This window comes from Bidens hawaiensis, unplaced genomic scaffold, assembly GCF_021521415.1.
Source record: "Bidens hawaiensis isolate Kalapana, Puna unplaced genomic scaffold, B.hawaiensis_p1.1 tig00010461_1, whole genome shotgun sequence".
NCBI classification, from domain to species: domain Eukaryota; kingdom Viridiplantae; phylum Streptophyta; class Magnoliopsida; order Asterales; family Asteraceae; genus Bidens; species Bidens hawaiensis.
Genome location: NW_027491796.1, coordinates 43,101 through 65,271, shown reverse-complemented (window position 1 = coordinate 65,271; position 22,171 = coordinate 43,101). Strand labels below are relative to the sequence as shown.

General features: G+C 34.4%; 2 protein-coding genes across 2 annotated transcripts; one reads left to right on the top strand and one right to left on the bottom strand.

Moving 5' to 3' along the window:
* Nucleotides 1-1,660: 1,660 nt before the first annotated feature.
* On the top strand, nt 1,661-9,218 carry LOC143535252 (zinc finger CCCH domain-containing protein 6-like). Its single transcript, XM_077029553.1, has 4 exons — nt 1,661-1,871; nt 4,008-4,217; nt 7,892-8,016; nt 8,111-9,218. The coding sequence occupies exons 1-4, from the start codon at nt 1,812-1,814 to the stop codon at nt 8,940-8,942; spliced, it is 1,227 nt and encodes a 408-aa protein (XP_076885668.1). The 5' UTR covers nt 1,661-1,811; the 3' UTR covers nt 8,943-9,218.
* A 1,088-nt stretch (nt 9,219-10,306) lies between these two features.
* Nucleotides 10,307-13,862, bottom strand: LOC143535271 (protein IQ-DOMAIN 32-like). The gene is made up of 6 exons (XM_077029565.1): nt 13,687-13,862; nt 12,788-13,126; nt 12,449-12,598; nt 12,239-12,322; nt 10,672-12,169; nt 10,307-10,503 (listed from the first exon to the last, which is right to left on the bottom strand). The coding sequence occupies exons 1-6, from the start codon at nt 13,768-13,770 to the stop codon at nt 10,484-10,486; spliced, it is 2,175 nt and encodes a 724-aa protein (XP_076885680.1). The 5' UTR covers nt 13,771-13,862; the 3' UTR covers nt 10,307-10,483.
* Nucleotides 13,863-22,171: the final 8,309 nt, after the last annotated feature.

Below are 22,171 nucleotides of genomic sequence, written 5' to 3'. Positions count from 1 at the left end.
AGAAAAAAGAAACATAAGGAAAAATTGACTCTTTTGACCAACATTTTGCCATGATGCCAGGAAATCGAGCATGCCCAAAAATTGACGAAGACGACTTATGCGTAGTGGTGTTTGGGCGTTTTTGGTGCAAAACGTTTGGGATGAAGCACCACTACAAATGCCACATGCTCTTGTCTGTTTAATCCTTTGTTGAATTCTTGTTGAACGTGTAAAAAAATAGTGATTCAATGGTACTTTGAAAAAGAAAACACTATTATAAAAGATCAAAGATCTAAAATAGAATAAAGAGTAAAATTGTGAAATAAGCTACTTATTCAAAAATGGAGACTAGGAAAAAGGCTAAAGTTAATTATATAATTAGATTTGATAATTATTAAAGCAAAACAATTATATGATATGACCAAAGAAAAAAACAAGTTAATGTAACATATAAGACTTCACTTAAGAGCATCCATAATATTATGGTTTTAAACACCTATGAATATGTCATCTCAGTTATTATTTTGTACTTCATACATCCTGTATAAGCACTCATTTAAATCTATAACACTCTCTCCTTTTAAAACATCCATTTTTATACGAAAAACGTTAGTATATTATCGCCCGTGTGTGCGTGAACCCACACATCCATCCACAACATGTTTGGAATCACATACCTAAAAATCCACACTAGATTTTATTTCCTTCTACAACATCAAATTTTCACAAATCCAATTATAAATTTATTATTATTGGGTATATATGTATATGTGTGTGTGTGTTTGTGTGAAAGTGATATGCCCACCCTCTTAGTTTACTCATTGTCTGCAGCCCCAAACCTCCAAGCGAGACAACACTCCTCGAAAACCACCCCGCCCGAACACATTTCACCTCATCCAGACATCCTAATTCTGATAAGTGAGTTTCTAATAATTCATTTCATGAATTATTAGAAACTCACTTATCAGATTCACATTTTATATTATCCTTAGTTTATAGCCCTAAACTCATAATGGCAAGAAATAAATTATTTAAAATTCAATAATTTTCTATCGAATGTGACATTTTTTTACATCAACAAACAAGTAAAGGAAGAAAGAAATTATTACGCACATTTTTCCAATACTTATTGTAAAAGTGCATTGCTGTGTCAAAAGAATGATAACTATACTGATTCTGTATACTTTAAACACGCCCTCGATACAATATTAACGATCTCACAAAGATTTTTTTCAGTGAATTTATATTTACTGATCCAATTATTTGCGAAATCGATCCCCTTTTCACTGTACGAGAATACGTGGGATCACAAACCTCCCATTTGAGATGCTCTAATAATAATAACAATAATAATAATAATAATAATAAATGTGATTAGAGGGACTAAAGGTAGACTTGGGTGTTAGTTAAAGGATGAGATATGCGTTTGAATCTAGTGTTAGTGTTGTACGATATCTGTCTTTTCAATTTTCATCTCATATTAACTCTTTATTATTATAATAATTATTATTTATTATATATTACTCTCTCATGACCTAGCTTCTGCCTATCGCCACCACCGTCCGCCACAACCGTCGGCCACCACCGCCACCGTCCGATCCAAATCCACCATAACCAGATCATCGTTCCAAATCCTTAACCGATTTCACATTCCATTTCGCTAAAACGAACGAACCTTCACCAACACGTTACTCAACCTAGGGTTTTAGAACGTAACTATAATTAGGGTTTTCTACTCGTTATTTTCATCCACGCGGTCTAATTTCAATCGATTAACCAGATCAATTTCGCTAATCCAAACTGTTAATATTTGATTTGATTGATTTCTAAACATGCGAGGGCTGCAGAAATCCAAACGAGTTTCCTGGGCCTCGGATTTAAGTCTGTGTCAGGTATACATAATACGCGGTTACGATCGGTTTCGGTTCGGTTGTTGGACTGTTAATTAATTAATTATTACTTCTGCAATCTAATACAGAGCTGCATGTTGACTCTATTGACTTAAATATATTGATGATATAAAATTTTAAAACTTATTTTGATGAAATGATTGTCATCTGTGTTAAATAACAACTTATAATGCTGAAATGAAATGATATAATGTTAGTGTTGAATTTGCATTATAGTTTAAATGGTTTCGGAATTGAAATACTTGCATTATCTGTGGTTGAATTGTTTGCTGTTGGATACTGTGTTTTCTGATTTTGATGATGCATTGTGACTTCACAATTTGTGATGAAATGAGTTAATAACTGTCATCTGTGTTAGAAATCTATAATACTGAAATGATAATATTGGTGGTGAAATGATAATGCTGGTGTTAATTTGCGTTAACGTTTAAATGTGGTTGTTTAAATGTGGTTCTTGGCATGCATTAGTTTGGCTGAGGATGAAGTGGTTTCTGAATTGAAGTACTTGCGTTATCTGTGAATGAATTTTTTCATATTGTTTTTTGTTGTAGTGATGATGCTTTGTGACTTAAGATTTTTGTTGGATGATAAGTTATCACTTTATAGGTTGTATTTATATAGTGGGAGGATGATTTTCTTCGAATGTATACATAATGCTTGTTTTACTTGAATATCTTGAGTTAATGAATGAATTATACATTTGAATGTGGTTCTTGACATGCATTAGTTTGGTTGAGGATGAATTTGTTTGCTGCTGGAAATGTTCTTTTTGTGTTTCGTTGGATGATAAAGTTATCACTTTGTAGGTTGCATCAAGCTTTGTGACTTCACATTTTGTGATGAATTGAGTTAATATCTGTAACCTGTGTTAAAGATGTATAATACTAAATGATAATGTTGGTGTTGAATTTGGTTTCTTTATTTTTTCGGATGTGTGAGGTTGTAATGTTTCTTGACATGCATTATCTGTGATTCTGTGAATGAATTTGTTTACTGCTGGAAGTGTTCATCTTGTTGGATGGTAAGTTATAACTTTGTAGGTTGTATGTTTATAGTGCCAAAAGAGGTGAATGTTGATGCTTTTCTTTGAAATTTATGTATCATGCTTGTTTTACATGGATTCTGTTGAGTTAATGAATGCATTGTTACATGTTTACTCGTTTTAGCTTGGTGAATTTTAGTTTCTTCTTGAAACATTTGTGAAATAACTAGGTTAGTCGTGCTAATGGTAACTTTTGAATTAAGTTTATATCAAGTAAAGGTGGATAATTGATATTGTATCGTATTGATTGGAGACGTAATAAGAAACCTAGGAAATAGGACGTTGCTCTGGCTCTATGCTAACAGCTTTATAGGTAGAAGTAAGCATATTCTTTAAAAGCATACCTGATGTTGCTGAATTATTGAGGTAGCAGTTTAAAATTGATCTCTAGGTCAAAAAGTGGAATGAGATGCTAAAATAAACATTGAGAATACTTGGGGAAAGGTTGCTCTGTTTTGACATTTGCTAACATAAAGACAGATTTTAGCTACCAATCATTTAATAACTTTTTTGAAGAGTCAAAATGGGTTTTTTTTAAGTCCTAGCGAATAATCAGTTAGTGTTTGGATGTTCTTCTGTTGTTTGAAGGTATAATTATCTGATAACCATTTTGAGTGTTAGGAAAGTTTCATTATTTAACAAACTAATTGATAAGATGATCAAACATAGTTTTTTTTTTTGGTGAAAAAAATGATGGATTGTAGAATTGAAACTAAATAAAGTGCACCTGGTTTTACGTTTTGATAATTAGTTCTGTTGCAGTTAGTATAAAATTCATTGTCCAAAACTAGTTATTTGACCCCTAAATAGTTGGGATAATTTGTGACTTTAAGTCAAAATAATAAGATAATCGGTCTCAAAAACAAAAATGCTCGAGGGTGAAGGATTTAAAATTGAACTTTTGTTAAGTCCAGCAAGAATTTATGAAACTCAGTATGATTATCTTCTTTAAGTGGAATTAATTGTTTTATGTGCATAAAACAATTAGAGAACAGTCTTATTGTTTAAAGTTTTGGGTTGTATGATGACTGAATTTCTTATAGAATTTGGCTAACACTAGTGTTTTATAATAATAGGTAAAGCTGTTTTTATCAGATGAATCGCCATCCCAAGTAGGTTTGGGCGGTCAAGATCATCTCCAAGCAAAGGACTCATGGTCTTGGCATTCGGGTGGATCAAGTTCTGATGACAATTTGCCACCTGGCTTTGAAGGAATCCAGCCTTCAAACTTTTTGCAGAACAAATTGTCTCAAATACCCCTCATCCAGTGGAAATGTCCTACCAGAGTAAGTAATTTTCTTCAAGTTTTTTACTTCTTATCTTGATTCGAACTATTCTTGATCTAAAAAAAGTTACTTATTAGATATTAGCATAAGTTTTCTGTTTTGTTGTTGGTGTTATATTGGCAAAACAGGTTGATGGGTCATGCATGGTTTGGGACTTTGGGTCAAAATGTGTCGGGTGGAAATAGGCCATTTTAGAAAACAAGTCCTCAGCAAACCAATGTAGGAACTTATTATCAGTTATTAACTATCAGTTGGTTTATATTAACAAAATGTCTTTCTATAAATTTTCCAAAAGCACATAAAGTTTTGGTACAGATATTGCTGGGAAAAAAATTGGAAACTTTAAAGAACTACCAATTATTGAATGACGAATATTGGGTTCTATAAGCGCCAGTAATAACTGTTACAAAAGAATCTGAAATTGATGAATTGAACATGAAGATCTAAATTTGTAACTTTAATAGAAATTAAGTATTAATAGATACTGATTAAGTGGCTTTGTTCTTGATTATACGTTTGACTTCTGCATTTATATGTTTTTGATAAAACTATATGATTTAGTACTTGGTTTTGAACGAAAACCAAATCGACTGAAAATTATCTTTTTCATCTTGCTCTATGATCGTGGGTCGATGAAATTTGATTGTTTGACAAGTGTCTTGAATTATAGAATTATAATCTAACCAAAGAAATGTTGAATGCTAAAGAATATTTTTAGTTGAATAATTGTATCAGAAAACCATTTACATCTTAAAGGTACATATCATAAGAAACCATATATTTTCTTACTTCTTACAAAAAAAAGGTACGTTGACATGATTTTGACGTATTAAAGTCCCACTACAAAAGTGTCCTTTAACCCAGTTTTGTTATATTAAGTACCTACACTTGTCTAGAGTGCTACTTGTGAAAAAAATATTTAAAGTAATGACTGGATACCTCTTAAATTTGTCAAAATTTAATCAGTTGACATTTTAAACTTAGAATGTATATAGTATTATTTTGGCGAGTTTAAGGGTAGTTAGTCATTTTTTTGAATACACTGTTACAAACAAATGTGTTTCAGATTTCTAGACAAGTGTAGTTTGATATAGTAAAATTGTGTTTAGGGACTTTCTTTTTTGCATGTGCGGGGACTACAATATAGTAAAGTTATGTTTTGAAGGACTTTTTTTTTGTGAAAAATATGAAAGGATATTGATTTTTATGATATTAACCCTATTCTAAAATAGTAAAATGTATACTTATACATCAATATCTACTGATATTTAACATAAGAAACGTGGTTGTGATATGCCTAAAAGGACAGCAGCAAGTTTTTTACATCGATCGAAAACGATAAAAATGAATACCTTCAAATGTTTAAGTTGTTTTCTACAATGTGTATGTATTGAAGCTTGATATAACTTTATTAAAGGTAAAAAACCTTTTATAAGCCAAAAGGAGGTTTATACAAAAAAAGGTGGACGAAGATATGGCATAAAATTTTGAAATGAATATATCAGTAATATTAGTTATTAAATATTGAAATAAGTTTTACGACGAAAAGTACTTTCGTTGCGTCGATGTTACTAAAAAAATATATATAATAAAGTTCACATTTTAAATTTGGACAATACATATAATCGCACATCAGATGCCAAAAATCATAAATTTTTCACAAATGCGAAGCAGTATGAATTCTTTTATCAATCACCAAAGTCCACACTCCACACCTATTATAATGCTAAATAACTATTTAAAGATATATAGTATTTTATTAAGAAATGTTGTAAACAAAAAAAAAAACCGGGTACACTTGGAGTGTAAGTAAAAGGGCAAAAAATATGTTGTATACGAAGCATCATAATATGTATTAAAGGAATAGGACTTTAGTGAGGGTTGCTAAGGTGGATGTGTGGCCATACGAAGTTAGACCGGATAAGATATGATGTTTTGTTGAGAAATACTAGAGGTAACTAGTATTTTGGATAAGATAGGGGAGAGGAAATTGTGATGGTTTGGGGATGTGAAGAGGAGGCCGGTGATGACGCTCGTTATAGTAGTGGAAACCCTCATTGTGGAGGGGGGGGGGGGGGGGGATATAGAGGCAAACCCAAGCTAACTTGGGATGAGATGAGGGGGTTAGGCAAGATTTGACAGAGTTACACCTCTTTGAGGACATGATCCAAGATAGGAGTTCGTGGAGTCAATAGAATTAAGGTTCCGGACCTTCTTTAGAGGAGTGACACATTTGGCAGACTTTGCTTGCAACTGTCGTCAACCATTGCGTCTATATGTTGGTCTATGATGTTGTGTATATTGGTGGTAGCATTCTATCATGACAGTTTGGAAACCATCACTAGCACTATATTTTTTTGGTATTATGCTTTGTAAGCAGGTGGTGCTTGGAGCCGAGTGTTTCACTAGAAGCAACTTATCTATCTATCGGGATAGAGGTATGGTTTGCCTACGTCTCATTCTCCCCCAAACCCTACCAAAAGCTTTGCTGTGGTTGGATCTTACTGGGTATGGTTGATGTTGAGGGTTAGTTCTTAGTATAGATATAATTGTCTATGTAACAACAATATCCATACCAAGTACAATTTCCACCAAGCTATTGGTAGGGTCTAGGGAGGGTGGGATGTAGGCAAACCTAACTTCTATCCCAATGGATAGAGAGGTTGCTACCAGTAAGACCCTCGACTTTAGAAAATACCGACGTCAAAAAGCATAATACAAAAATATATATTGTTAAGTGTGCCGGAGATGGTTTCAAAACTGCATAATTAGAAGGCTATCATTTGTAGATGATTTCATGAAATTGTAAAAAAAAAGTACTAGATAGAAGTAACATAAAACAACCAATATATAGTATTACTGGAAAACAAAAATAAACAAAGTCCAGCTAAAGTGTACCCGTTCCTAAACCTCCTTAACCCGAATCATAAATCTCCATGAACTTCTATCCTCTACCATATTCTCAAAGAGGAGTAAGTCTAACAAATCTCGTCTAATCCGTTCATCCCAAGTGAGTTTGGGTTTGTCAGTACTTCTTCCCGTAACATTGAGTTATCACTGCTCTGATTGGCATCATCTCTTACTTCCTCTTCACATGTCCAAACCATCTCAATCTACCCTCCATTATCTTATCCGATATACCAGCCACTTTTTAGTCTTTTAATTAAAACCTCATTTTTTATATGATATAGTTGCCGATAACCGTTGTAGCGACCGCTATAGCGCGCTACATAGCGAAGCGCCCTGATGCCGCTATGTGATGCTTAGCATCCAAATAGCATATAAATAGCTGCGACTGTTTGGATATCTTTTTCTAATATAAATAGTGTTTTTAGGTGACTAGTGGTAGCGTATTTTAGCTATTTTGGTAGTGTTTTTTTTATGTTGATTATAGTTGCCAAATAGCGTTTTTGTTGATTCTAAATTTTCTACTACTCTATCTTTAAACATGAAATAGCAGGCGCTATTTCTTTGCTATCGCTACCTAGCATTTAGGTAGATTGTGGTTATATACCACTATTCGCTATTGACAACTGTGAGACGGTCTAACTTTGTGTGTTAACATCCACCTCAGATAGTCAGATGTATATTTCTTTAAATGCATATTTTCGTTGTCTTTTATATTAAGTTATTTCTAATACTATTTTCATTTCATATCTTATATTAATTTTCAGTTTATTTTGGATTCTACGTGGCAAGTGGCAGCCGGAGAAGAAAGCAAAGAATTGGAGGTTGAAACTCAACGGGAGATGAGAGTACTGGAAGCAGTTTATCCACAGCCATCTGCTGTTCCACCAAAGTTGGTCTTAATATTTCTCATATTTATCATCATTTTTATGATTTTTTTCAAACATTTCCCATTTTTAATTATGCAAACATATCCATTTTTACAGCCCTGCATCAACAATGGGAAATGATGAATCATATTACAACGATCAACACACTCCGATCATCCCCATCACACCCATCGAAGACGAAGACACGGCACCCCCCGACACATCATCATCAACCAACGGTATGCAACCAGCTGTCGTGGTCCCAGGTGTCGAACTGGACGTAGTAGCAGCCTATTCTGCTCTAAATGCAGCCATGTCAGGTACCGCTTCAGGAAACCTAATTGACCAGAGCTTGCTTATCAAACTCCTAAGTGACCCAGGTTTAATCGAGAAACTAGTCTCGACCCACGCACCGTCCGCATCCAGTCAGCAAATCTCTCAACCCCCACCCGTTCCCCCTACATTGCCACCACCCATATCTTTACCCGACCCACCCTTACCCGCTCACACCCGACCAACTCATCTCCCGTTTTCAACACCATCTTCTAGCGGAACACATTACCCGCCACCGAGTCGGGTTGGACCCATACCGATTCCCGTTCATGTATCTGTTCCCGCTCCGGTTTCAGCTCCAAATCTGCAGCCTCCTCAACCGCCAATGCAGGAGGTAAACCCGCTAGCTAAGAAGGATTTAAATTATTACAAGAGTCTGATTCAGCAGCATGGTGGAGACAAACCCGAAGGAGTGAATAATAATAACATCAATAATAATCAGAAAACGCGCGATGTAAAACAAAAGAGTATGAAGCCGTGTATTTATTTCAACAGCGCTCGGGGATGTCGACATGGTGCGAACTGTGTATTTCAGCACGAACGTGTTAATAATAGCTTGCAAGAAACGCAAAGTGCGAAAAGAATGAAAATGGATAGGGAGATAACCGGTACATAGATGCTCCAGTTTTGGGTTTAAAGAGTTGGTGTAAATGTGTCTTGTCTCATGGGAGGGTGCACTTTGTGCTAAGTCTATAAGCTCTGTGCTTGCTTTGCTATTACTCATCTACTGCTTCAGGCTAGTAGTGATGTCACCATGTCTTTTTTGTTTTTCTTTAATTTAAAAAGATTTGTTTGATACATCTTTGTTGTTGGTTGGTCTTTGCAGTTTGCATGATGGCCTTTTTAGGGTCAACACACTTTTGTTTTTTAAACTTTGGTTGGTGTTGGCCAACTTTTTTTAATGGCAATGCTACAATTGTTGTTTCTTTTTATTTACAAGCAATACCTAGTATAAGTAGAAGTTTACACCCTTGATCAAAAGAAATCAATAAGGCCATGCGTCCTGGGTAACTAAAATGGGAGATGGACGATTTTGGTTCACCACCCCTGGGTTACAAATGAGCGAAATGTGTTTTTGTCGTCCTTAACACTTTTGTTTTATAATTATTATAATAGTTTGTGTGTGTACCCTTAAAACAAAAGCCCACATTTACTGGTTGGACGTCATATGTCTCAACTCGCCCAATTTTATAGCCCCTTCACTACGTATAGTCTAAGAAAAATGAAAAATGAAGTGCTGATGTTTTTATAATTAAGTGAAGGATGGTTTGTGGTTAGGAGGGTTAATAGAGAATAGATTAACTTTTATTTAGTTGAGTAGATTAATATATCTTTTTTTAATGATGTATCATAATACAATAGTGCGCCGATTATGGGTCTTCGGTGTCAAAAAATTTATAGTTTTAGTCGGACTCACCCATTGTCATGGTGCGTTGATTCATAGTTGCTTCTCACACGCTTTTTAGATTTTTACCATCCTATCCACATGCCCACATGTTCGTTCTCTTTTGGTTATCAGTGAGCTATGGTCAATCCTTTTAACTTGACAACACTTGTTAAAGTGATATTTATATGCCAATGTGAATGTTTTATGATTGATAATGGGGCTTAATTTCTCGAATAGATGTTAATAGACTTCTTTTAAGTTAGACGTTCGGGCAAAGTAAGACCATTTTGGTGATGGTTGGTTTCGTTAAAACGTTTATGGTTTTATTATTCGTGTTATACTGCAACTAGAATGTCATTGACGAGTGATTTATTTTAAGTTAAGCTTAGAGCATCAAGGTAAATACTTAATAACAATTGACTAAATTATTACAGGGTCATGGTAAAACAAATCTAAACATGACTAGTTTTCTAACTAAAACAAATATAAACATGATGTACAAAAGATAATAAATGGAGAACCATGTTTATACAATCTTATTATATAATATTATACATATGTTCATACCAAATACATAAAAGATAAAACCATGTTTCAAACAAATACACAAGCAAACTATTGTTTCAAGAAGATAATATTAACCAATAATCACACTCCCTTTTCAGTACTAGATAACTGTTTGTAAACTGCTCAATGCAATCTCATCAAATATAAATATAATATGAAAAAAAAAGTTATATTATCCCATCTGTGTTTGCTCCTTCACAACTTCATATTTGCCATTTCCTCTCTACAACATCCACAAAAATAATATCAAACTAATGAAAAAATAACTTTAGAATATCATTTTGTTTTATTTCGAGTCTAGTTAGCTGTCACATCATAACAATAGAACAAAGAGTGATATAAATTATACAATAATAATATAAGACAAGAATATCATAAAGTCATAAATTACCTTGATTACCATTTCCTTTTGTGGTTGGTAACGCTTGAGACGGTGACCTCTGAATGCGAGGCGAACCATGCCTGTCGTTACCCGGGCCAGGTAACGAGTGTCTTTTTTTAAAATCCGGGCTTGACCTTGGGGAGATGTTAGCAACCGCTTTGGCTCGTGCAGACTCAGTCGCCTGCATGTAACCTGGGACCACCAGTTCACCATCAACATGATCGCGCTTTGGTGAACCAAACACATTCCTTCGTTTCCCGGGTTTTGACTCTTTAGGCAAATGCTCCAAACTAGTTCTTAAACCCGAATCGACACTAGAACTTACCGGGCTTGACTTTTTACTAGTTGACCAGGACTTTCGGGTTTGACCCAATACCTTTTTATCGGTTCTTGTTTTTTTACTAGTGGTCGAGATTTGACTCGATGGTGTTCCTTGTGATTCAAGGTTTGTTATGTGACTTGACTCGGGCTCAGGCTCAATATTATTGGGCTTTTGGTCAACTTGTTTTTCAGGCGTCACGACGCCTATGTTATTATTATTATTATCACTACTACTACTATTACTGTTATTATTATTATTATTATCATAATTAATGCTCGTATCTGCTTCCTCAAATTTTGTGTTTTCAAATTCAAACGGGTCCGGTGAGTCAAGTGTGGATGTGATTGACAGCTCGGTCCCACATTCCGAGCCGCCGGTCTGAACCACCCGTGAACCATGGTTAACCAAGTCGTCACGTGGTTCAACAGAACCGCAACCTGCCACATCATCCTTAATAGAAATATTAGCTGGTTTCAGTGGGTCCGAAGAACCGATATCTTTAGGTGAACCGGAACCTGAACCGGGTTCATCGTCTTGCTTAGAAGACCCGGGTGACTTCAAAGGGTTGGTCAAAGAAGAAGTCAACTCCTCAAACTTTGACTGAGCAGCAATAAATGCTGGGTTACTTGCTTTTCTTGATCCAATCTGTTTGGATGCTTGTTTTGGTTCGGTTTCCGATACTGGATTCTCGGGTATCGGTTCGGGTTTGGTTTCTGATACTGCATTCTCGGGTATCGGTTCAGGTTTGGTTTCTGATACTGGATTCTGGGGTATCAGTTCAGGTTTGGTTTCTGATACTGAAATCTCGGGTATCGGCTCGGGTACGGTTTCTAATACTGGATTTTCAGATATCGGTTCGTGTTTGGGTTCGGGTTCGGGCTCGGTTTCCGATACTGGATTCTCAGGGATTGGTTCGGGTTCGGTTTCCAATACTGGATTCTCGGGTATCAGGTTGGATTCGGTATTTAATACTAAATTCTCGGGTATCGGTTTGGAAATTACCGTTTTGACCTCATCTTCAGTGTTATTTACAACTTTGTCCTGATCATGATCTTGTGTGTGAGGCTGCAGGGTTTCTGTTGAGGACACAGACATCCATCTCTCCAACCAGTTCCAAGCGGAATCGGATTTTGATGGATTGCATTTGATGTTGATTTGTTTCGTCTTTGGTGTCGATTCCAGTAGCTTCATATATAAAAAAAATATTAGTGTACCGACGATTAATTAAAATTTGTAACGCCATAATATATTTACCTGGCGAGCAAGCCTGTTACTTAGTAGCTTCTCAATGGATACATGTGTCGGATTTGAGTTAATAATTCCCGCGTTTCGCACTACCTGAAATAATAATAAAAATCCAACGTTTTATAACATTATGATACGGAGCTGATTCAAGAGTTGTTAGAAACCATACAGTAAAATATAAAAACTATAAAATGTTTTGTATATTTTATTATATTTCACCTTCTCTCTACGCGCACGCACAAGCGCTTGCATCTTGACAATGGCTTGTACACAACGTAACGTTCCCACTGCATGATTCCGGACCAAATGCCCTCGCACCGCAGCTTGCAGTTTGACCACATTTTTATGTTTGACCAGCTGTCTCTCGGCCTGAGAATCATATTCAACCATAAAAGTTTAAAAACAATTAAGACGTCATTAACACATAGTGGAAGTGAATACAGCGTCCACTGATTCCCCTCTAGCAGAGGTCTCAGGTTCAAATCCAGCTTTCACTGGACCCACCAGTGGGTCCAGTGTGTTGTTTCTCACAGTTAGCCAAAAAAAATATATACATACCAAGAATCTCCTAATGGCAGCCTGGATCACAAGAGTGGCTGATTCATATTCATATTCGGATTCAGATTCAGATTTTTCAGGAGCGCGTTCATGTTTAGTGTCATCTTCTATACAAACAGGTTCAGTGGCCGAATTTGGAATCTCTTTTGTCAATATATCGTCTGAAGTTTCTTCAGACACGTTAGAATTAATATTTGGTTCAGAACTAGTGGTGATCGGTTCCGGGATCTCTTTATTATCTGTAGAAGATATATTGTCGTTAACGACTGTGTTGCTCGGTGCTTCATGTCTAGGTGATTTTTTCCTTGAACTCCATCCCGGTTTATCAGGACCCTTGTTCTGAAACGAGTTCAAAGAGTTTAATAATCATTCGAAACCTAATCCAAATTCAGTTATACAAATCAACTAAATTATTAAATGTAAATACATTTAATCACGAGACCCATCACTACACTACTAACCAATAAGGTCACGTAAAACGTAACAATTAAAGGCTGGATTTAAACCTGAGACCTCCGCCGGATAAACTTATTACCAATAATATTATTGATATCATTAAATGATCAAATCCATAAAGTCAAAGCACCTTACTAGATCTCTTTCATCAATTATTTTCAAAAGTTTAAATAATTAAATTTCCATCTCATATATGATCATTATTTGCAATAAAAGTGGATTAAATTACACAATATTCAATAATTCAATCAAGATCAAACTCAAACTGTTCAACTTAATCAGCCACCTAACACAAATCAATATTATTAGTCAAACACGAACTCCAGATCAATACCGAATTCGATATCAAAACAGAATTAAACAAGGTGTAACGAATTATACACAACAAAGTAGAAAACTACAGACAATGAGACAAAACATATATTATATATATATATGTATACCTGGGAAGAAATATTAATATCATCTATGTCTTTAGATTGATTGATACATCCACAAGAAATGATGTTGAAGCAGGATCTTCCCATGTTTGATTTTGCCCGTTGTAATAACCTGCGGTGATCAAGGAACAAGTACTGTTGGTTGGAGACACTTAACTCATGTTATGTTGTTGTGCGTTATTGTTTGTTGTTGGTCACGTTGTTGTAACTTGTACTAGATTTAGAGGGAAGGGTATTTATGGAATAACAGTTAATAGTTAATACAACATAGGGTACCCGTTATATTGAAAATGTGACTTGTACTTTGTGCATAAAAACTAGTATGGAGACTCTTCCTAGAATCTGGACATGTCATCTAAGGTGCTGTTTGTTTTTCCTCAGAAGGACTTCTCCACCTCTTTTGTCTGCACTGAGAAGAGGGCGCGCAGACGTTGGGCTCTGCAGTGTGTTTGTTTTTTCGAAGACGTTTAATTAAAAAACGTCTGCGCGCCCTCTTCTCCCAGAAGTGTTGGTATTATTACTTCTTTAACCTCTTCTCCCAGAAGTGATGAGCCAAGTTGCTACTGATGACTCCACCAGCAATTCTTCACTCTTCATTTTATTCTTTTCATTTGTTGTCACCATAATCTTTGTTTATGGCTGTGTTTTTCTATCGATTGCCGCCATCATCGCCGATTGTTACCGGGTTTGATTTACGAACCCTAGGCAGCGATCGTGTGGTGGTGGCAGCTCTCCGATGTTGGGAAATTACGGTTGTTAAATCTAGGGTTTATGACCTCTGATTGTTACCGGATTCGGTGTGGTGGCTGTACTCCGGTGTGGGGAAGTGATGGCTTTTAAATCCACGGTTTCTGACGCCGGTTGCCGCCTCTGTCGATGTCGATTGACATTTGATTTGGGTTTTTTGGATGGTTGTTTGAAATATGAAATCAGGTTTGTGGCTGTGATGATCTAATGTTGTTCGAGTTAACATCAGCTTAGGATATGTGCCTGGCGTGGCAAAAATGCAGGATGGCAGGTACCCTTGCAGCCATGGCACTTTGAACCTTTTGCACCAATGTTTCGATAGGTCTGAGCCTCTTTATAGTGATTATTAAATCATTGATGAATTTCAAGTTTTAGTTTCTTTTGATATTTATAGATGATGGTATTTGAAGATTTTTGAGTCATATATTTCACCCGAACCATCATCGTTTATACTACTTATTTTTCTTTAATTATTTAAATTTCAGCTTATTTTAGCAGTCTGCAGATGTTAAAAAACAAACAGTCTTCTTGTTGCAGACTGCAGAGTTTTGGTCCACCTCTTCTGCTACAGATGTTGGCAGATGTGGTTTCGCAGTCTTCTGACATTTTACCTCTGAAAAACAAACAGCACCTAAATATCAAAATAATGTTGTAGGTCACCTAACAAATGTTTCAATATTAAGGTTATGTTATGTAGATTCTTAATAATTTCATTAAGAAAATTATTTCTGTAACAACCGGTATTAAATGTATTTGGTTCATCAGAGTGTCATCTCTGAATCATCAGTCGGCAAACCATTAAATTTCAAAATAACGTTGAATGAAAGTTTTACCCATTTGTGAATTCATGGGTGTTCAAAACCCTCGGTTTGTCACTCACACACCACCACAATATCAACGTACTCAACACTAACTAAACACTTGCTGGCTTGGAATCTCTTAATCATTTAGGCATTTTACATGCTTAACATTTATTAATGCATGATTCAGACAAACATCCCCTAAAAATGTGCATAAAAATGTACATATTTTCAATAATTTCTTTTGTTTTTGGTAGATAGTCAATATAATTACACAAAAATAACAAATTGGTAGAATATCAATGTAATTACACAAAAATAACAAACGTTTGTATCATTAAGAACTATTTTGTTGTTTCTTTTCGTATAACATTGAGCTTGTTAACGTTACTTCAAGCAATTTCTTTATACAAATATCACTTGTTTAAGCTGTAAGTGTAAGATCTTAAATGGTACATCATTGAGGAAATTGTACAAGTTGTTTCGCATGCTAGACTAGGAGATCGAGTATCTTTTATGTTGATACAAAAAATTACACATTTAAAGTAAATGAGCGTTTGACAGACTAAACACACGTTTTTAATCCTTATAAATCGTACAATTAGTACAACTTCAATGCTATGTAAATGTATTCAGGCATGTAAATTTACTCGTAAACCATTCAATTGGAAGTCCGTTTACTAATAAACGACCAAACATGAACAAAAATTTTATGCATATTATTAACAAAGAAATGAACAAGGGTATATTTCACTCGTATACGTTCGTAAACTTTCATTCATTTACATTTAGTTAGATTCGTTCATTTACCTTCGTACGTGTTTACTCCTTTTACATTCGTTGAGTTTCACAAAAAGCATTTATTTATTCCTTACAGTTTATTTATTTCTGTGAACAATCTTTTATACTATTAACGAACGAATATAAATGGACATAAATATAAAAACTTAGTTCGTTATACATTAAATTGATGTCCGTATATGAAATTAATGAAATTGAATATAATAGTGGTTATACTTGTAAGAGGCACCTTAATAGGAGACACGAGATCGAGCGGTGATATTTCATTAACACAACAATACTATCACTAAATTAAATAAACCCCCTTAAATATTATATGTTTTTATAATAGCTTCAACTTTTCAACCTAAAAAAATGTAAATTTTAGATTCCAATCATAATGTGAATAGTTAACCATTAGATTTTACTATATATATTTAAGTGATTTATGACTTCCCGAAACACAAAATGGTCAATGTAAGAATATACATGCGAGGAGTCTTAGCGATATCGTATGATGGGAATTTTCGGTGTTAACATGTAACAGCCTAATCGAGTATCATCTTGGTGGTGACCAGTGGCGGCCCTAAAAGTTCACGTGCCCCCGTTGAGCCATAAAAAATATGTTTCTTAGGCCTTAATGAACTAAATAATGTAAACTATTTTTTTTTAAACGACGTCAAAAGTTATAGCAATATATATAACAATTAACAAAATCGTAGTATTAGAACGTGTTTACTGTTTATCACGATAGCGAGCTTATAAGTGTTCAAGTATTATAAAAATATATATCAGTATTTTTTATATTTTCTGTGCCCTCAAAAAAAGTGCTCCGGTCGAGTGCTCACATTGCCCACCCCCAAAGCCTCCATTGGCAATGGCTGGCTTTAAATTTCTTCAACCCATATTTATGTGCGTTTATTGTGGACCATGTGATAGATCCAAGTCAGTTGATATTCCAGAAGTCTTTACCCCAAATAATTAAAAACAAACTAATGACTCTTTGATGGGCAAACATGCATATACGATAAATCAATATTGTTTGGTATGAGCACTCGAATAAATTGAACATTTTTGTATCGAGTACTCATACTGTCCTAGTATAGTGATTGAACATGATAGGTACCGCTATCAGTATTAGTTTTCATGTATTTTATATCAGTACATTCGGTTTCACTACTTTTACTTAATTTTTCATAGTTTTAGTACAGTACATTCGGTTTCGGTATTTATACCGATACAAGTACCGAACTAATAAAAACGGTACGATATTTGATTTATATTTCACTTATTTTCAGTAAGACATTAGTTCGATACCAATCTTATCCCTATATGTTACAATAGCACTCAACCATCCTCTATAAAAGAGAACATGGGAGGACCGTTGGTGTGCATTGTTTCAGATCATGGGTAATTTGGTAACTTACTATAATACAAGGAGCTTATTTTAAAGATTTAAAGGGATAGCGAAAAATAAATACAATTGACAGCTGTTTTGTCATGACGTACCATGTGGATATTTAATAACTTTTGTTCGAATATATTAATAGGATGTATGTTTTATGCACAATATTTTATTACTTGTAGATCATATGGATGTGTAGGTTTTTTAATATTAGACACATGATGTTTGTATGGAATCACAATTCCGTTAGTTACCGTTGGTAAGTTTCGAGTGGTTATTGAACTTATTTTATACTTAAAATTTTATTTAAAACGGTTCGTATAGATGTAACTTATAACCGAACTTAAAATCACAAAATTCAGATACAATCTGTAGATAAACGGGTCAAGTGTTATAAATCGAGTGACACATGTTGACATGTAGATAAACAGGTTAAGTGTTATAATTGAGTGAAACACGTTGACAAGTCAAAATGAATCGATAGATTGTAAATATGTTAACGAGTTGTAATTTGTAAATGAATTGTAATCAGACGTAAATGGGTTACACTTAGGCACCCTCTCAAACTACATATCTATATTATTACCGGTGTTTTAAGTTTTAAATACTATGATGAATGGTAAACCTTAAACTTTTCTTATTCTTAGAAACGGTTGATCACAAAAGTAAACTTTTGTCTTTATTGTTTGGCCACAAAGCTTTTTAAAAATTTTATACAGTTTGTTTTTAGTTTCTATAAATTAATCATAAATTTTCGAACTATAAAAGTTCAACCACAAAGTTCTTTGTATTTTAGTTTTGATTTTTCTAGAAAGCTAAATAAGTAGGCGTGCTTACTTTTTTTCTAAACGTTCAGGCATAAACTTTGTGACAAATCGAACCAGAACTGATATCAGTACGAGCGTTCGTTTTTATAGTTTTCAATCGATGTAAAACAATTGTTGGAATTCTTTAGGACATATCACGACCGTATGCGTTTCTATGATTTTTTTTATCTATGTAAAACAAGTGTTAAGATCCTTTTTAGACATATCACAATTATATATCTTTGGTTTTTTCTTTCAGTTGCTATACAAAGTGCCAGTTTTGTATCGATACCAAAACAAACAGGTACTAATCAAAATTGAATTTGTGTCACATTGCACGAAGGAATTCAATTAGTATTATTTTTTTAAATTAAATTAATTGAACCCCACTTCATTTACTCCTTAAGGCCCCCTTGGCTATCAAAGCTAATTCAACAAAAAAAATAATCAACCTTTGTCCATTCCAACATTTAATTTATGATAAAAATAATCAAATAACAAATATATTCTTATGTTACATATAAAAATAATAATCATAAATACGCTAGTAAATAAAGATGAATTAAATAACTTACAAAGATAAGCGAGCCTAGCTTGAATTTTAGAAATAAAGCTATGAGAGAAGACGCGACAAACAAAAGCATAGCGCATATTAGGGCTCATTTACAATCCTAATAACAAAATTGTAGTGTTTTATAATCCTTTTAAGGGTTAAGCCCATGGCCCACCAAGAGTTGAGCCCATACCCACTGAATTGAGACAGTCCACATATTTTTCAAGCGCCAAGGATCATGCCAAAGCCCAAGAGGTCATATATAAACATGGTAGTTAATTACTTATACTATCAGTCATTCACTCATTTGCTACATATGTCTAAATAGGGATATGATATTTTGGCCCAAACACCCGTACCCGTACCAGTATTCATCTCGTACCGATTTAGCCTTTTGGGTACGAATCTTGGTACCAATATTTTAGAATTTCAGTATTCGGTACTTACTGTACGAATACGAGTCCCGTTTGAAAAATGTAGAGGTTTTATTAGGAACTTCCATATTAATGTCTAAAAAGTAAGTCCAATCGATTATTAATCATATAGTCCAACCAGGACCCATATCAACTTAGTCAATTGACACCCGTACCGATTTAGTTCACCCGTACTTGTACCAAGATTATTGATCTGAAAGAAAAAAAAGCCGTGCCGAAGCAGGTATCATACCGATATACTCGTACCAATAAATACAATACGATACTCGGTACTTAGTTTAACTGATTTTCAGTACGTGTACGGTACTGATCTCATACCTATGTCTAAGTAAAACTGTATAATAAGCACACAATAACACACATTAACCATAGTACTTAATTACTTATACTATTGAGCCATTTGCCATACATGTCTAATATAAGATTTAGTTTATATGAGATATTTGCCATACATGCTCCATAGAAGTAAATTACTTATACTAAGCCAGCAAAATATAATAAGGTTTATAATGTATTACCATTCTATAATATTTTATATAATAACAGCATACCACTTCTTCCATGCACCATTGTCAACCTAAATCTGCACAAAATCACAATTAACCACATGATGAAATTTGTAACAACTATTATAAACATAGATGCAAATACTTACATAAACTTAGTAGTTAATATCATACCTTCAAAAGGATAAAACCTAAGCCAGTTTCAAAAACTTGGTACCTTCATCGTCATCACTAATCCATCCATTACAAGCCTTGCGAGTACGAGTAGGGACCACGTCACACACGCGTAGTGTATGAGAAGCGTTCTCATAATTTTCGAGGTTAACTTCATTTGCAGAATTGGTATCTTCATCATCAGAATCAGTATCACTAATCCATCCATTACAATTCTTGATTTTACCAGTAGGGACCACATCACACACGCGTAGTGTATGTTGGAGGCTAACTTCATTCACAAAATGATCACCAATATTATCGGATGAGATTGAATGAAGCGCGTTTTTTACCAAAGCGCATTCTTGCATCACGGGTCCTATAAAAATATCAGCTTTTTAATCTTAAACTGCAAGAAAACCAAGGTTTGAACAAATTTGACTCAAGTGCGATTTTAAAACAAAGATATTCGGTCACACGGTTTCTGAAATATTTTCTTGAAAATGTTAAGGACTCATATTTGTTTTGATTTTTTTTTTGGAGAATTAGTTACTATGCTATATAAGTTTTATAAAGTTACTACAAAACGATTACAACAAAGTGGCAGGCAAACGGGCAACAAGTTGCGCCGCAACCCCCTTTTGAATAGCAAAGCCGATACTTTTGAAATAATAAAAGTATACCTTTAATGGAAAGAAGGGATGGTTCAGTTGACTCTGCATTGTTGGTCAATGATGCAGCCTGTAGAACACAACATTAGACCTCAACTTTGACTTTTTTTAAGTAGCTTTGACCAGTTAAAACAAAAAGTCAACACTAAATCATTTGTACCTTTAACAACTTCTGTTTTTCTTCCTCTTGTTTCTTCCTCTCATACAGGCGTAGCGTACGAGAGGTGTTTTCACAGTTTCGGAGGTTAATTTCGCTTGCAGAATGATCATCAACATTTGCAAATGAGCTGGAACGAAGCACGAGTTTGACCGAAACGCAATCTTGCTTCTCGGGTCCTATAAAAATATCAGCTTTTTAATCTTAAAATGCAAGAAAACACAAATTCTATATTATAAATTCAAGATTTATGTAAGCATTTGTTATTGTTTTAAAACAAAACAACTATACCTTCAATGGAAAGAGGTGGTGGTTCACTAGATTCACCATTGCGGGTTATTGAGGCATCTTCAACAACTACTTTATCTGCTGTGCATCCTGTAAAACACAATATTAAAGCTCAATTTTGACTTTTTAGAAGCTTTGAACAGTTAAAGTCAAAATTGACACTAAATCATTTGTACCTTTAACAAGTTCTGTGTTTCTTGACTTTCTTCCACTTGGTTATCAAGAATGGCATCAATGAGGGCCGTATACGCGTTTGCTTCTATAAACGGCCATCCATCATTACCATATACCTGGATACGTGTGTTCCACACGGGTCAAATAAACAACATTCGACTTATTGACGACAATCCTTTGACTCAAGCATCAAACACAGAACATTGATGATCAAATTGCTTTGAACAAATTAGACTTGTGAAACTATCAAGGCACTACTCGGGCGGTGGGGAACAGACTACCGGCTAGCGATTACTCGTATTAAAATTTTGTATGCAACTTTTCAAATTTATATCTATACTAGAGGACACAAAGGTAGTTTTACATAATTTGTATAGTTGAAGTAATTACAACTTTTAAGACACAAGATACAATCTTTTAAACATACTGTTCACTATAAAACCAACTTTCCCTCACGATTTTCTAAACGACAACTTTTTCATACGTTAGTAACTTTTATTAAAAGAAAATTGCACCATATCAGAAAATGTTTTATTCTCTAAAATTTGACTATGATATTGCTAAAATTAACCTTTTAATTAATAAAATTTTACATTTAACGTAATTACCAACGTATGTTTTTCCCACCACATCGCGCAGGCACCTCTTCAATATACAAAAAAATCAAACCTTAATATATTATTTTTCAAACTTATTAATCGGATTGGATTAATAAGTGAAATTTTCAAACACTTCAAAGATTTTGACCAATTTTGACTGCCTTTGACCAACAAATTGTTGTGAATAATAAGTTAATGTGAATAATAAGTTAATAAGTTTCAATGTTTACAAACATTTAAACCCCCAAATCACCAAATCAAACAAAACAAAACCAAACCCTGATCAAAACCATAAAATCAAACAAAACCCATGAATTAAATGCAATATAAAGTAACCTTAAGCAGGTTTCTAACGGTTTTCCTGACGAGTTGACTCTGGAACCCATATAAACCCATATGATCAACAGCTGCATCC